General features: G+C 37.3%; 1 protein-coding gene across 5 annotated transcripts in view; it reads left to right on the top strand.

Moving 5' to 3' along the window:
• The window catches only part of CEP70 (centrosomal protein 70), a 123,391-nt gene that overhangs the window by 43,918 nt on the left and 62,548 nt on the right, over nt 1-16,925 (top strand). For all 5 annotated transcript variants that reach the window (XM_032334396.1, XM_032334387.1, XM_032334377.1 and 2 more), the window contains 4 exons: nt 243-333; nt 873-996; nt 1,353-1,533; nt 12,727-12,896. In XM_032334396.1, the coding sequence (XP_032190287.1) occupies nt 243-333; nt 873-996; nt 1,353-1,533; nt 12,727-12,896 (566 nt within the window). The remainder of the gene's footprint in view (nt 1-242; nt 334-872; nt 997-1,352; nt 1,534-12,726; nt 12,897-16,925) is intronic.

The raw sequence follows: 16,925 nt of genomic DNA, 5'->3' as shown, positions 1-16,925 counted from the left end.
CCATATGTATGTATGAGTATGGAATTACGTAATACAATTATTTGTGCTTATTTGCATTCTTTTGGACTGCTAATTTTGTTAGAAATTTGTTTTAATTTTAATAATTATATGTGCATAAAAATTCATATTACAAAACTTTGGGGAAATTTTTCCATTCTGAAAACAATGAAATTATATTCAAGAGGGTGTTTCTTCTCTTTACATGTTAAAGTTAATCCTTTTCTTGCTCCTTATAATTACAGCGGGAAGAAGCAGAATGGGAAAGTATAAATATGCTGTTGATGAGGCATGGCTTAGCACCTTTATCTCTAGTCAAAGGAACTGATCTTAAAGGTAACCAGATCCTATTCTTGATATTCCTATTCTCACTAGAGCCTATTCTTTCTAATTATGGTAAAAAATCTCGTTTTCCTTTTAAAACTTTTTATCTTTTCTTTTTTTAAATTAACATATAATGTATTTGCCCCAGGGGTACAGGTCTGATTCATCAGTCTGACACAATTCACAGTGCTCACCATAGCACAAACCCTCCCTAGTGTCCATCACCCAGCCACCCTATCCCTCTCCTCCATTCCCCAGTAACCCTCAGTTTGTTTCCCGAGTTTAAGAGTCTCTAGTGGTTTGTCTTCCTCCTTGGTCCCATCTTGTTTAATTTTTCCCTCCCTTCCCCTATGAACCTCTGCCCTGCCTCTCAAATTCCTCACATCAGAGAGGTCATATGAATTGTCTTTCTCTGATTGACTTACTTTGCTTAGCCTAATACCCTCTAGTTCCATCCATGTTGTAAATGGCAAGATTTCATTAAAGCTTTTTAATCTTAAATATTTTTTGCCTTTTATTTTTACCATCTGTGTTATATTCCAAAAATATAGATCTCATCGTTTTTGACAAACAGTCATCACAAAGGATGAGGCAGAATTTGAAAACATTGGTGGAAGAAACAACACGCCAACAGAACATGATCCAGGAACTCATAGAAACTAATCAGCAGCTTAAGTAAGAAAATAGAAAGAATTCTCTTTTGAATTGCTTTTGTATAAGTAGTATGCATTCTAGAATAATTGCCTTGAAAATAATTTTTGATTTTTTTATCTTAATTTTAAAAAATTTTAAAAATTTTTCTATTTTAATTAAATATTAAGTTTAAAAATATTTTTACTAGGTAAATCTTATAGTAATAGCTTAGGTTAGATATGTAATGGTGCCCTATATTTCTCCTGTTGTTTTGTGCTATATGATGGAAATTTTAAGAATGCAAAGAAATTTTAGAAATTCAATGTTGTTAGATGGGTGTGTTTGTTGATGTGATTTATTTTTATTATTAAGGGAAGCATTTGTGTGTCTGTTATTAGAAATGAACTTCAGTTAGAACAAAGCCGAGCAGCCGATCATGAACAACGAGCTAATGACTTGGAACAAATTATGGAGAGTGTGAAGTCCAAAATTGATGAACTGGAGGATGAATCCCTAAATAGGGTTTGCCAGCAACAGAATATAATAGATGATCTTCAAAAGGAGTGTAGAGCTTTACAGGTATTGATTTAAGTGTTTTCATAGATGATAGTACTAAAGCAGCTTATTAAGGTCACAGGTGACTTCTGTGTTGCTTAATTCAGTCGTCTTCATCTTATTGACCTATCAGTGTTGCCTTCTTAAAATTCTTTGTTTCCAGAATATCCTCTCTTCTGGTTTTCCTCTAACCCCACTGGTCATTCTTTAATTCCTTTGCTGGTTCTTCTTATCTTCCTATCCAGCTAGTGCTGGGATTCCCCAGTACTCATTCCTTAGACTTTTCTCTTTCTTATATATTCTGACTCTCTTGATGATATTCAGTCTAATGCATAACATAAATTCATTCATAATTTTTAATCTGTAGTCCAGGCATCTTCCCTAATTCCAGATTGATAACTTGCACCTATTTAATATCTCTACTGAATGTCTAATGGGTATCCTGAACTTTACATGTAAAATGGGGTTCCTGAATTTCTTGGCCAAACTTATTTTTTTAGTCTTCACTCCAGTCCAGGTCACCTTCATTTCTCTCCTACCTATGTGTTGGTCTCCCTGTTTCCATCCTTGCCTTTTTTGCTAAGCTGAAAACATAGTAGCTCAGAAACCTCTAGTGTCTTTCCTTCCTCTTTAGACAAAAATCAAAAAGTCTTACCATGGCCTCTAACGTCCTACATGATTTGGCTTCCTGTTACCTTCTAATTTCATCTAGTTTACTCCTTGCTTATTCTACTCCAGTCACACTGACATTCTTGCTCTTTTTTTTTTTTTTTTTTTTTAAAGAGAGAGCGCATGTGTGCATGGGTGTGAGCAGTTGTGAGAGGGGTCGGGGAGTGAGAGAATCTTAAGCAGGCTCCATGCTCCATGCTCGGTATGGAGCCCAATGCAGGGCTCATTCTCACAACCTTGAGATTATGACCTGAGCTGAAATCAGGAGTCTGTCACTTAACCCACTAAGCCACCCAGTTGCCTCATGTTCTTGCTCATCCTTGAATATTACCCTTGAACAGAATTCTCATCTCAGGGCCTTTGTACATTTTGTTCTTTCTTTTTCCTTTGCACTGCATGCTTTTTCCTACTTAACTACATGACTTGTTCTCTCCTTTCTTGGATGTCACCATCTCTCAGGGATTGCTTTCTTGAGTACTTTACTTAGCGTTACCAGTTCCATCCCCCACACATCATCATGCCTTCCCCGATTTAAATTTTACCTATAGTTCTTACCATCATCCAACATCCTAACATACTGTATCCTTTATTTGTTTTGTTTATGTATCTCCCTTGTTAGAATGTAAGCTCCATGAAGGCAAATATTTTTGTCTATCTTGTTTAGGCTAAGAGAGCCTGTTTTATTATCAATAGTCAATGCTCAAATATTTGGGTTATTGAATTAAATTTACATAACATTTTTATGGAATATCCTTTGTAATTATAAGTTGTTTGGCTACTTTTCTTTTTATATAAATATCAATATGGTAACACTAAATGCTTTGTTTTCTAATTTTAAAAAACTTATTTTACGACATGGGAATTTGTTATAATTAGAAGAAAATAAATGTTTTGTAGTGATAATGAATGTTTAGTTGTATGAGTTATTACAGATCCTTAAAAATATTATATATTAATGAACATCAAATCCTTAAAGCTGTTTTGTTGGCACAACAGTGTATTTACCTACAGCACACAGGGAGTTAGGCTACCTAAAAGGAGCCAGTAGTCATCAGGCCAGGTCTAGATGTCTGTTCAGTTTATGCTGGCAACATTGAAAGGATCAGATGAGTAATATCATGTCCCGGGGTCAGAGAGAATCAGTCAGAGACCACAGGGAGTGCTGGTATGAGGACAGAGGCAGTTGCTGTTCTACCCTCATTTAGGCTGCCAGCTTGGGGTACACGGTGCTAGAGCTGCTGTTGTTGATCATAACTCTAGAAAAGACAGCCAAATCTGTTTTTATTACTTATCAGTAAACAAAATCCTCAACCATTAAGATACTGTGTTTTTAGGTTGGCTTTGTTAGGTAGTTTTCCTCATCAGTGGAACATTATACAATTATAAAGTCTATCTAAAGGAGGGGGGAAATATTTTGGAAATATTTATATATGAATTTTATTTTGACCTTTCTCTTAGATAGAGGGCATGTGGAAATCCAAGACCATTTAACACATCAACTTATTGATGTGAGAAGGCAGCCATCAGGAGCTGTAAAGGTGCTAGGTCCTTGGTTGACAGAGGGAGTTGAGGTGGAGGATACAAGTGCTATTTTTCTAGGAAGATATCTATTTATCTCTTCAAGGAGGTTGATATATAAATAATTACAAAGTTAAATTATTGAAACATAAGATGTATGAATTTACCAGTGTGACAGGCACTGCAAAGAACTGATACTTGAAGGTTCATTGGTAAGGGAGGACTTGTATTTTTCCATCAAGTAGTTCCATGTGTCATAAATGACTTTTGGTATTATTAGCTTTCTATTCAGATTAGCTTTCTGAAATAATACACCAAACCTTAAGACAGTGTTTCTTGGGGCCAAATGAAAAAATAAACCTAAAATTTTTTAAAGTCAGCAAGACATTCAGAATATATGACTGCCTCATAAGTACTGAAAGTAGGGAGAAAAGAGAGATACGGGAAGGAAAAGGACAATTTATTTGGCACAGGCTGTTGTTACTGGTGGGAGATTCTGTATTGTGTGAATGGAGGTCTTGGTTCTTAAATTCCCCGTGAAAGATTTATATGAGAAACCACACTCCAATAAAAGAGGAAAGTATCAAGTACAAAGCAGTTTATTAAGGACAGTACACTCTCAAGATGGGTGAGTGGGCAGGCCCAGAGATGCATCTACGCTGGAGTTAGGGATGTCTTTTCTTTTTATGTTTGCATAGGTTATGGGTCGATCATCGCTACAGTGGTCTCTGAGGTTGTTTCCAGTCATCTAAGGGACTCCTGCTGGTAGAGAGGGGGAGTTCTTGGTCTCACAACGTTCTGGCCAGAACTGTCATGGCCATCTTTCCCCACAGGAAGGGAGGAGTCGAAACCACAGTGTAAATATAATGAAGATGATGTAGGTTATTGTAGGACACAGGCTGGAAAGGAGAACACATGCTCTGCGCCTGCTATTCTTGATCTGATAGCCCTGGGAGGTGGGCAGCTATTTAACTATTGCTCACCACCATCCTTGCCTCCAGCTCTTACCTAGCTAACTGCCTGCTCTGTCAAAATCAGTATCTAGTCCTCTTTCACTCAGTATAATTATTTCAAGATTCATTCATATTGCTGGATGTATCGTTGGTTAATACTGTTTTATTACTGGTAAGTATTCCATTGTACTGATATACCATAGTATATTTACCTCTTAGTGTACTTTTGAGTTGTTTCCAGTTTTTGACTATTACATATAAAACTTATTAACATCTGTATTCTACTCTTTCCGTGAACATATGCTTTCATTTCTCCTCAGTAGATACCTAAGGCTGTAATTGCTGAATGTATGATAAATATATATTTAACTTTTTAAGAAACTGCGTGTGACTTGTCTTCAGTTTTTCAGTATTCTTCAAGGAGCTTAAGTTCTTAAATTTGATAAAGTTCAGTCTATCAGTTTTTTTTTAATAGATCATGGTTCACCACTTTTTTAGATACAAAAAAGTTGTCCTATCACCATTTGTTAAAAAGAGTATCCTTTCTCTACCAGATTGCTTTGTACTTTCGGTGAAAATCAGTTTTTGTATGTGTGGGTCTATTTCTGGACGCGGTTCTGTTTCACTGATAAATGTATCTGTCTTTATGGAAGTACCACACTGTTTTGATTACTGTTAACCTTGTAAGCAGGCACTGTAAGTCTTTTACATTTTTCTTTGTCAATGTTGTTTTGGCTATTTTATGTCTTTTACGTTTCTGTGTGAATTTTCTAATTAGCTTGTTGATTTCTACAAAAAAAGCCTGCTTGGATTTTATTGAGTACATAGACCCATTTGGGAGAATGGCATTTTAACAGTATTGAATGTTGTGATCCATGAGCATGATATTTCTATTTGTTTAGGCCTTTAATTTCTCTCAGCAGTGTTTTTTGTTTGTTAGTTTTATTGTTGTTGTTTTAAGCCTTACACAGGGTTTAACCTTAGGACCCTGAGATCAAGACCTGGGCTGAGATCAAGAGTCAGATGCTTAACAGACTGAGCCACCCAGGTGCCCCCTCTTAGTAGTGTTTTGTAATTTGGAGTACGCTGGTCTTTCACATGCTTTAACAGATTTATCTCTAAGTATTCAGTATTTTAATAGTATTGTAAATGATTGTACTTTCTATTTAATTTTTTAAGATTTTTTTCAAATATTTATTTGAGAGAGAGGGAGAGCGAGAGAGCATAAGCAAGGGGAGTGGCAGAGGGAGAGGGAGAGGCAGACTCCCCTGCAGGGACCCCAAATGGGGCTTAATCCCAGGACCTTGGGATCATGACTTGAGCTGAAGGCAGATGCTTAACTGACAGAACCACTTAGGTGCCTCTAAAGATTTTTAGTTTATTTTAGTTAGTTAATTTTTTAAAGATTTTATTTGAGACAGAGATCATGAGCAGTGGGGAGGGGTCGAGGGAGAAGCAGACTCCCCAGTAACTGGGAGCCGGATGCAGGATTCGGAACCTGGATCCTGGGGTCATGACCTGAGCTGAAGGTAGACACTTAACCGACTGAGCCACCCAGGCACCCTAAAGATTTTTCTTTTTAAGATTTTATTTATTTATTTGACAGAGAGATCACAAGTAGGCAGAGAGGCAGGCAGAGAGAGAGGGGGAAGCAGGCTCCCCATGGAGCAGAGAGCCCAATGCGGGGCTCGATCCCAGGACCCTGAAATCATGACCTGAGCCGAAGGCAGTGGCTTAATCCACTGAGCCACTCAGGCGCCCCAAAGATTTTATTTTTAATTAATTGCTACACTCACTGTGGGGTTCAAACTCATGACCCCTAGATCGAGTCACACGCTCTTTCACCTGAAGCCAGATACTTTAATTTTGTTTAATTTCTTACTGTTCATTGCTAGTATATACAGAGAAATTGAATTTCCCCCTTTTTCTATTGTAAATTATACTTAACATAAACTTTACCATTTAAAAGTATACTCTTCAGTGGCATTAAGTGCATTCATGTTGTGCATCTGTCTTTACCATCCATCAACAGAACTTTTTTCATCTTCCCAAACTGAAACTCCATCCTCTTTAAACAGTAACTCTTCATTCTTTGCTCTCTGCAACTCTTGGCAACTACCATTCTACTTTCTGTCTTGTTATTTGACTATTGTAGATACCTTGTCTCATATAAGTGGAATCATACAATATTTGTCCTCCTGTGACTGACTTATTTCATTTTAGCAAAATGTCTTCAATATTTATCCATGTTGTAGCATGTGTTGGAATTTCCTTTCTTTTTAAAGCCAAATAACATTATTTTGTGTACATATACCACATCTCGTTTATCCATTCATCCATCAATAGACGCTTAGATTGTTTTCACCTTTGGCTATTGTGAATAGAACTGCTATGAACATGTGTATACAAATGGCTATTCAAGTCCCTGGTTTCAGTTCTTTTGGTATATCCGAAGTGGAATTTGTTGGTCATATGGTAATTTTATGTTTAATTTTTTTTTTGAGGAACTGCAGTATATTCTCTGGAGTTGCTGCACCATTTGACATTTCCACTAGCAATGTACTAAAGTTTCAGTTTCTCCACATCCTTACCAACACTTGTTATTTTTTATTTTGTTGTGTTTTCAGTAGTAATAGTCCTAATGGGTGTGAAGAGTTATTTCATTCTGGTGTGGTTTTTTTTTTGAAGATTTTATTTATTTATTTATTTGACAGACGGAGATCACAGGTAGGCAGAGAGGCAGGCAAAGAGAGAGGAGGAAGCAGGTTCCCTGCTGAGCTGAGAGCCGGATGCAGGGCCCAATCCCAGGACCCTGGAATCATGACCTGAACGGGAGGCAGAGGCTTTAACCCACTGAGCCGCCCAGGCACCCCTCATTCTGGTTTTGATTTGCATCTTTCTGATAGTGATGTTGAGCATTCTTTTCAGGTGCTTATTGGTCATTTGTGTATGTTCTTTAGAGAAATGTCTATGCAAGTCCTTTCCTTGTTTGTTTGTTTGTTTGTTTTTAAAGAATTATTTATTTATTTATTTGGCAGACAGAGATCACAAGCAGGCAGAGAGGCAGGCAGAGAGAGGGAGGAAGCAGGCTCCCTGCTGAGCAGAGAGCCTGATGTGGGGCTCGATCCCAGGACCCTGAGATCATGACGCGAGCCGAAGGCAGAGGCTTTAACCCACTGAGCCACCCAGGCACCCCCCTTTCCTTGTTTTTCAATTGGATTTTGTTTTTCAATTGGATTTTGTTTCAGAGTTATTTACTCTGGATATTGACCCCTTATCATATATATTATTTGAAAATAGTTTCTCTCTTACCGTGGGTTGTCCTTTTACTCTGTTGATTGTGTCCTTTGATGCACAAATGTTTTAAATTTGGATGAAGTCCAGTTTGTCTATTTTTTTTTTCTCTTGCTTGTGCTTTTTTTGTCCTATCCAAGAAATGATTGCTAAATCCAGTGTCCTGAAGCTGTTGTCTTATGCTTTCTTCTAAGAATTTTCAAGTTTTATTTCATATATTTAGATCTTTGATCCATTTTATTTTATTTTTTTAAAGATTTTATTTATTTATTTGACAGACAGAAATCACAAGTAAGGAGAAAAGCAGGCAGAGAGAAAGAGGAGGAAGCAGGCTCCCCATGGAGCAGAGAGCCCGATGTGGGGCTCGATCTCAGGACCCTGGGATCATGACCTGAGCTGAAGGCAGAGGCTTAACCCGCTGAGCCACCCAGGCGCCCCTCTTTGATCTATTTTAAATTAATTTTTTGTAATATGGTGTTAGATAAGGGTCCACCTTAATTCTTTTGCATGTAGATACCCGGTTTTCCAACATTATTTGTTGAACAAAGCCTGTTCTTTTCCTATTGAATGGTCTTCGTATCCTTGATGAAAATAGTGTGATCATATATCCACAGGATTATTTTGGGGCTCTCTATTCTACTCCATTAGTATATACATCTGTCTATTTCAGTATCACACTGTTTTGATTACTGTAGTTCTGTCGTAAGCTTTGAAATCAGAAGTGTGAGAGCTTTAACTTTGTTCCTTTTCAAGATTGTTTTTAGGACAGATTTTTCTGTGTCTGCAAAAAAAAAGTCATTAGGATTTTGGTAGGAGTCTCATTGAATCTGTAGATCACTTTGGGTAATATTGACCTCTTAACAATATTAAGTCTTCCTTCCTGTGAACAGAGAGTCTTTCCATTCATTTGTGACTTATTTACTTTCCTTCAGCAGCCTTTTATAATTTTCAGTGTATAAGTGTCTTGACTTCTTGGTTTATTTCTATTTTATTCTTTTTGATGCTTTGTAAATGCACTTAAAAAATATTTATTTACTTATTTTGAGAGAGATAGAGAGTGAAGGGGGTAGGGGCTGAGGGAGAGAGAGAATCTCAAGCAGACTTTTGTTGAGCATGGAGCCCAACATGGGGTTTGATCCTATAACCCTGAGGTCATGACCTGAGCTGAAATCAAGAGTTGGACATTTAACTGCTTGAGCCACCCAGGCATCCCTGGAATTGTTTTCTTAATTTCACTTTTGGATTGTTCATTGTTAGTGTATAGAAATGCAATTCATTTTTCTGTGTTGGTTTCATATACTGCTACTTTGCTGAATTCATTCATTAGTTCTCACACTTTTTTGGTTGATGTTTTTTGTTTTCGTTTTTTATTTTGCTTTGTTTTTTGTTTGTGGACATTTTAGATTTTCTGCATATAAGACCATATCATCTGCAAACATAATTTTACTTCCTTCCGAAATGGATGCTTTTTAGTTCTTTTTCTTGGCTGATTAGTCTGACTAGGACTTCAGTACTATGTGGAATAGCAAGTGCAAGCATCTTTACCTTGTTTCTGATCTTAGAGAAAAAGCTTTCAGTCTTTCTCTACTGAGTATGAGGTTCACTGTGTTTGTAAATGGCTTTTATTATGTTTAGATTGTTTCCTTTTATTCCTAGTTTGTTGAGCATTTTTTCATGAAAGGTATTGGATGTTGTCACATGCTTTTTCTGTATCAATTGAGATGATCATGTGCTTTTTCTTCATTTTGTTAATGCGTACTACACAGATTTTTCTTAGTTTTTTTTAAAAAAAGATTTTATTTATTCATTTGAAAGAGAGAATGAGCAGGGGAAGAAGGAGAGGGAGAAGCAGACTCCAGCTGAGCTGGGAGCCTGACATGAGGATTAATCCCAGGACCTAGAAATCATGACTTGAGCCAGAGGCAAACGTTTAACCATCTGAGCCACCCAGGCACCCCTGTTTTTCATATGTTGAGTCATTCTTGCATTCCAAGAATAAATCTCACTTGGTCCTGGTGTACAGTCCTTTTAATATGCTGCTGGATTTGGTTTGCTAGTATTTTGTTAGGGATTATCTGCGTTAGAGTTTATAAGGGATATTGTTTTGTGGTTCTTTTGTATTGTGATGTCTGGCTTGGTATCAGGGTAATGTTGGCTTCATAGAATAATTTAGGAGAGATACAGATTCTTGTATATTGCTCTTATTCCTGCAACCTTGAAAAACTAAATTATTCTGGTTTTATGGCTAATGTATAGTTACAGGTGTAATAGGGACCCACATCACTTGGCTATACAGCAAATACCTGGCTTCCAAGTTGGGGCTGAGGCAGATGATCACTGGTTACTGGGAATTGTTATGATATCAGAAGCCGAGTCCCCTTTCCCCCTTGTGGTTATCTAAGTCTCAGTAACTTGTCACTATGGGCAGGTGAACATGTGCTTAGACAAGGCATTCTCTTCTAAAAATATGTCTTAGTTATATGGAGTATAACTTAGTATAATATGTCTTAGTTATATGGAGATTAGATGGGGATGGGGTTTCTCACTGAACTTAATAAAAAGTGTATCAAAAACAACAATGATGGGGGTGCCTGGGTGGCTCAGTGGGTTAAACCTCTCCTTTGGCTCAGGTCATGATCCCGGGGTCCTGGGATCGAGCCCCGCATTGGGCTCTCTGCTTGGCAGGGAGCCTGCTTCCTGTCCTCTCTCTCTGCCTGCCTCTCTGCCTACTTGTGATCTCTCTCTGTAAAATAAATAAATAAAAATCTTTAAAACAACAACAACAACAACAACAACAATGATGGTGCTCTTGATAATGAGCTTTCAAGGGACATTGAAGGATTGAAGCTAGGGAATAAAGGAAACACCAGGCCAGTGATATTTCATTGAAGACCAGAGAGTGTCCAAGATTTATATTCCTTATACTAATATAAGGAATATATAATTTATATGTAAATTTATATGTAAATATATATTTAGAATATAATATATAATTTATTTATTCCTTATAAATCTTGGGGTATATATTATTTCTTAATAATAAATCCTCATTAGGGAGTTACTCTGAGTTTACTGTCTTCCATATTACATGATTGCCTAAGTTGATCAAGCCATCTGAAATCCGAATTATCATTGATCACTTAAGAATCTGAATTTTAGGGGCGCCTGGGTGGCTCAGTGGGTTAAAGCCTCTGCCTTTGGCTCAGGTCATGATCCCAGGGTTCTGGGATTGAGCTCCGCAGTGGGCTCCCTGCTTGGCCAGAAGTCTCCTTTTCCTTCTCCCACTCCCCCTGCTTGTGTTACTTCTCTTCTTCTCTTGCTGTCTCTCTCTCTCTCTCAAATAAATAAATAAAATCTTAAAAAAAAAAAAAGAATCTGAATTTTAAATCAGATTTCTTTTTTCTTCTCTTTTATGTTATACTTCTTTTTTTTTTTAAATTATGTTCCATTAGCCAGCATATAGTACATCATTAGTTTTTGATGTACTGTTCCACGATTAATTAGTTGCATATAACACCCAGTGCTCATCATCACATGGTCCCTTCTTAATGCCCATCATCTGGCTTCCCCATTCCCCAACCCCTCCCCCCTCTGAAACCCTTAGTTTGTTTCTAATCTTGTTTCTTTTTAACATTCTTAAAATCCCTTCCTGATTATTATTTTCATCTAAACCTATACACGAAATTATATCAGTTTTAGGGAGTTCCTTTACTTATTATAAAAACTTGAATGCATGTGATTAATTATAAACTAATTTTTCCTATTTTACATTGTATTTTTTGTGTTCATGGCTTATTAATGTTCTTGGAGCTTGCACCCATTTAAAAACAGTTCTTGGGGCACCTGGGTGGCTCAGTGGGTTAAAGCCTCTGCCTTCGGCTCGGGTCATGATCTCAGGGTCCTGGGATCAGGCCCCACTACACAGGGAGCCTGCTTCCTCCTCTCTCTGTGCCTGCCTCTCTGCCTGCTTATGATCTCTGTCTGTCAAATAAATAAAATCTTTAAAAAAATAAATAAATATGAAAATAGAACTGCCCTATGACCCAGCAATTGCACTACTGGGTATTTACCCTAAAGATACAAACGTAGTGATCCGAAGGGGCACGTGCACCCGAATGTTTATAGCAGCAATGTCCACAATAGCCAAACTATGGAAAGAACCTAGATGTCCATCAACAGATGAATGGATAAAGAAGATGTGGTATATATACACCATGGAATGCTATGCAGCCATCAAAAGAAATGAAATCTTGCCATTTGCGACAACATGGATAGAACTAGAGCATATCATGCTTAGCGAAATAAGTCAAGCGGAGAAAGACAACTATCATATGATCTCCCTGATGTGAGGAAGTGGTGATGCAACATGGGGGCTTAAGTGGGTAGGAGAAGAATCAATGAAACAAAATGGGATTAGGAGGGAGACAAACCATAAGTGACTCTCAATCTCACAAAACAAACTGAGGGTTGCTGGGGGGAGAAGGGGTTGGGAGAAGGGGGGTGGGGTTATGGACATTGGGGAGGGTATGTGCTTTGGTGAGTGCTGTGAAGTGTGTAAACCTGGCGATTCACAGACCTGTACCCCTGGGGATAAAAATATATGTTTATAAAAAATAAAAAATCAAGAAATAAATAAATAAAAGAAAATAAAAACAGTTCTTGAAGTTCTTAACTGAAGCATCCCAATAGAAACTGTGAAGACAGCTTTTTATACAATATTGTTAGGACACCATGTCCTAGATGTACATATCATAATTATATTTTTTTGAAAACTTTCTTACAGGCAAAATGTCAACACTATAAGAAAAAACGAATGGAACAACAAGAGACTATTGCTTCTTTGCAAAAGGATATTTATAGATTAACAAAGGAGGAGGAAGAACGGATTGTCACTCAAAACAGAGTGTTTGCTTATCTCTGCAAAAGAGTTCCTCATACCATCTTGGATCGACAGTAATGTTTCCTACATAAATTGATATGTAGATTTATTATCAGTTTTTAAAACAGATTTTTTTCTTGGGAATGGTTATATCTCTTATAAACTGGATGAGTCTTCTTCCTCCCCCTCTTCTCTGCTTTCCCACCTCCATGCTCCACCAAGGAAGAAACTGGTCATTTGGCCTGGAGAAGTTCATGCTATATTTTGCTTCCTTATTTTGTCATTTAGTTTATTCTTTTGTCTCCTCTATGTGTCTAAACTGGAAGTTAGGACTAAATTCAGAAAAAATATTTTTGGCAAAATATTTCATATGTGGTAATGTAGGCTTCTAATTGTAACATGTCAAGAGGCACATATTGTCCAGTTGACTTACTCTTAAGGATGCTAAAATTGTTCAGGGGGTTAAATCCTTGATCCTTGATCCTTCCACTATAGAATTCCCCATCGTTCCTTCTATGATTTTGCAAGATGGTGATTTTTCAATTCTTTTGTTTCCCCCATTCCCCCATGGAATTCTTCTGTAAAAAGAACCTTTCCTATTGACTAGGGGCTATTTGGTTGCATTGTGTGGTTTGTTACAGGGAAGGTAGAATTACTGCTCAGTTTTTTCATTTTAATTCCCACTTTGGAGTAAGGAGTTGATGCCCTTATGATTTCCACTGATAAGCAATACGATTTTTTGTTTGTTTGTGACTATCCTCTCTTTTTTCAGATGTTGTTATTAACTCCTGGAACTTCTTCATGCTAGTATTCTTCTTCTTCATGCTAGTATTATACACTTTTGACCCAACCTCATTGATACTAGATTTCTTTTAGACAGAAGGCACATTCTGTGCTTTTTCTTTCTTTTTTTTTTTTCTTTTTCTGTCCCAGAGCTCTTTTGGGGGATGAATTCAGATATTTGTTAAAGCTAACACTAAACATTTAGAATTAAAATTAACTAAATTAAATATAAGATTAATTAATTAGATTTTTTTTTTTTTAAGTCAGGAGTGGTTTTTAGAGACCACAGTTTGGTATTGGGGTTGCTTGTCATGCATATAATGTTTATTATTTTGTCATTGATTTAGGACTTTTTAGAAGAGTACAAGGAATTATGTATATTTCTGGGAAGAAACAAATCATTAATTTTTTTCCAGCTGAAGTTAACATTACAGGATTTTTGTTTAAACTCTGATTCTACATTTGTAACTTTCTGTTTATACTAGAAATCCTTACTCCTAAGAACAATATCCTGTAACTATTTATTTGCTTTATTATATAACATATAAAAATAGTTGACCAGAATTACTGCTAACAATAAGTCTACTTTATGAAATTTAAATCTCTTTGCAGTTATCTTTGACATTAATAGTATTTTCTAGAATGCAGATACAGTTTTCTAAAATATCTTGAAATATTCCTTTGTATGTTTGTGTCACCAAATTAATGTTCAGTTAAGTTGGTTTCTATTTGTTTTCAATATTTAGGGATTGCTTTTTTATTTTCCATTTATTTTTGAGTATGTAAGACATTGATACAATTCCAAAGTCAAAACTAATTATTTATATTCAGAAAAGTTGTGTTTTCATTTCTGTCCCCTTGGCTCTATTCCTTACCTTCCATTACAGGTAATTTTAAATGTTTAGTTTTATTTTTATCAAATACAAGCAGTATGGATATTATATTCATATTTTCCCTTTTTGTATAAAAAGTAGCACCATGTTTTTTTCACTTAATAGTATAAGCTAATTACATTCTAACTAAGTATTTACATAGTAGGAGTGGGGATCTTTACTAACTAGGTATTTCTGTTTTATTATAAAAATAAATGAGGTCTCATAGGAACTAAAAACAAGATTATAGATTTTGATAATTATTTAAGAAAGAATACACACATGTAATTTTCATCTTTTTTTTTTTTTAAAGATTTTGTTTATTTATTTGTCAGAGATCACAACTAGGCAGAGAGGCAGGTAGAGAGAGAGAGGAAAGGAAGCAGGCTCCTGCTAAGCAGAGAGCCCAAGGCGGGGCTCTATCCCAGGACCCTGAGACCGTGACCTGAGCCGCAGGCAGAGGCCCAACTCACTGAGCCACCCAGGCACCCCAATTTTCATCTTTTTGAAGGAAAGAACAAGGACAAAAATCTAAAAATTACAATTAAAATACCATAAAAATAGAGATAGATGTGAATAAATTTCAAAAAGAGAAGCAGAGGGGAAAATATAAGAGTAAAGAAGAACAAAAAGAAGAAAAAGGAGAGACAGTTACAGTGGGATAAATAAGAGAGTAAGAGAGATGGAGGAAGGGGAATGAAAACAGGTATAAAAACCAGCCAATCTGAGTGAGTCAGACAGTCCGTAAAAGAGAAGCATTGAGAGAACTTATGTACCATATGAAGTCAAGCTAATTTAGATGTGAATTCGTCTGATGACCTAGAGATTCTCTATTTGATTTTTTTTTAATAGTTTATTTATTTATTTGACAGAGGGAGATCACAAGTAGGCAGAGAGGCAGGCAGAGTGGGGCGGGGGGTGGGGAGCAGGCTCCCCACTGAGCAGAGAGCCCAATGCAGGGCTCAATACCAGGATCCCGGGATCATGACCTGAGCCGAAGGCAGAGGCCTTAACCCACTGAGCCACCCAGGTGCCCCTCTCTATTTGACTTTTAATATAGCTAATTTTCAGTTTGAGACACAGAACTTAAAAATTGTGAATTAACATTATTAGAAATACATGAGTTGTAACCACTGCAGCTATTGTTAAAAGTTACAAAGGCACTGGGAAGAACAATATAAAACATACACGGTTGAGTAAAACCATGTTTCCTGCCATATATGGATCTGATAGTCTAACTGGGTAGATAGACACACACTGAGGCAAGTAAAATACAAGGCAGATAGTGGTATGTGCTATAATAATGGGGCAAATAGGATAATAAGTGGGCATGACAGAAGGGGAGATTCATTTACTTTGAGGGATATGGAGATGACCAAAAAGTCTTCATGAAGGAGATAACTTATAAACTAGATTATTAGGAACTATAGAATTTTAATAGGCAGAGGTGAGGGAAAGGTATTTTAGTTAGAGTAATATAGTGACAGGAAAACTGAATATATTTGAGAATAGTCTAAGTAGTAAAAAAGAGTTTTGGAACATAGGGTGCACATGATGATGATGGTAAGTGTTTTAGGAGATTTTAGGAGACGATATGGAAAGAAAGGTGTGCTGGGACTTTGAAGGGCTTAACCTACAGGCTGAAGAGTTTGGGTTCTGCTTACTATATACCAGCCCCGCCCCCCCCCCCCCCCCCGCCACTGAATTTCTTCTTCTTTTTTTTTTTTTTTTTTTAAGATTTTATTTATGGGGCGCCTGGGTGGCTCAGTGGGTTAAGCCGCTGCCTTCGGCTCAGGTCATGATCTCAGGGTCCTGGGATCGAGTCCCGCATCGGGCTCTCTGCTCGGCAGGGAGCCTGCTTCCTCCTCTCTCTCTCTCTGCCTGCCTCTCTGCCTACTTGTGATCTCTCTCTGTCAAATAAATAAAAATTAAAAAAAAAAATAAAGATTTTATTTATGTATTTGACACACAGAGAAAGATCACAAGTAGGCAGAGAGGCAGGCGGGGTGGGGTGGGGTAGGAAGCAGTCTCCCTGCTGAGCAGCGAGCCCAACTTGGGATTCAGTCCCAGGACCCCGAGATCATAACCCGAGCGGAAGGCAGAGGCCTAACCCACTGAGCCACCCAGGCAATTTCTTTTGCTTTTTCTTTTTTTAAAAAATATTTTATTTATTTATTTGACAGAGAGAGAGGATCACAAGTAGGCAGAGAAGCAGGCAGAGAGAGGGGGGTAAGCAGTCTCCCCACTGAGCAGAGAGCCAGATGCGGGGGCTCTATCCCAGGACCCTGAGATCATGACCTGAGCTGAAGGCAGAGGCTTAACCCACGGAGCCACCCAGGCGCCCCACCCAGGCAATTTCTGATCAAAGAAAAAAACCCAGAGACAGAAAGACAAGTTAATAATCACTTGTAATAGCCAAGATTGGAGATTGCAAAGGCCTGCATTAAG

This window comes from Mustela erminea, chromosome 1 (genome assembly GCF_009829155.1).
Source record: "Mustela erminea isolate mMusErm1 chromosome 1, mMusErm1.Pri, whole genome shotgun sequence".
Classification (NCBI taxonomy): domain Eukaryota; kingdom Metazoa; phylum Chordata; class Mammalia; order Carnivora; family Mustelidae; genus Mustela; species Mustela erminea.
Note: the sequence above shows the minus strand (reverse complement) of the source record. Positions and strands in the feature narration are given on the sequence as shown.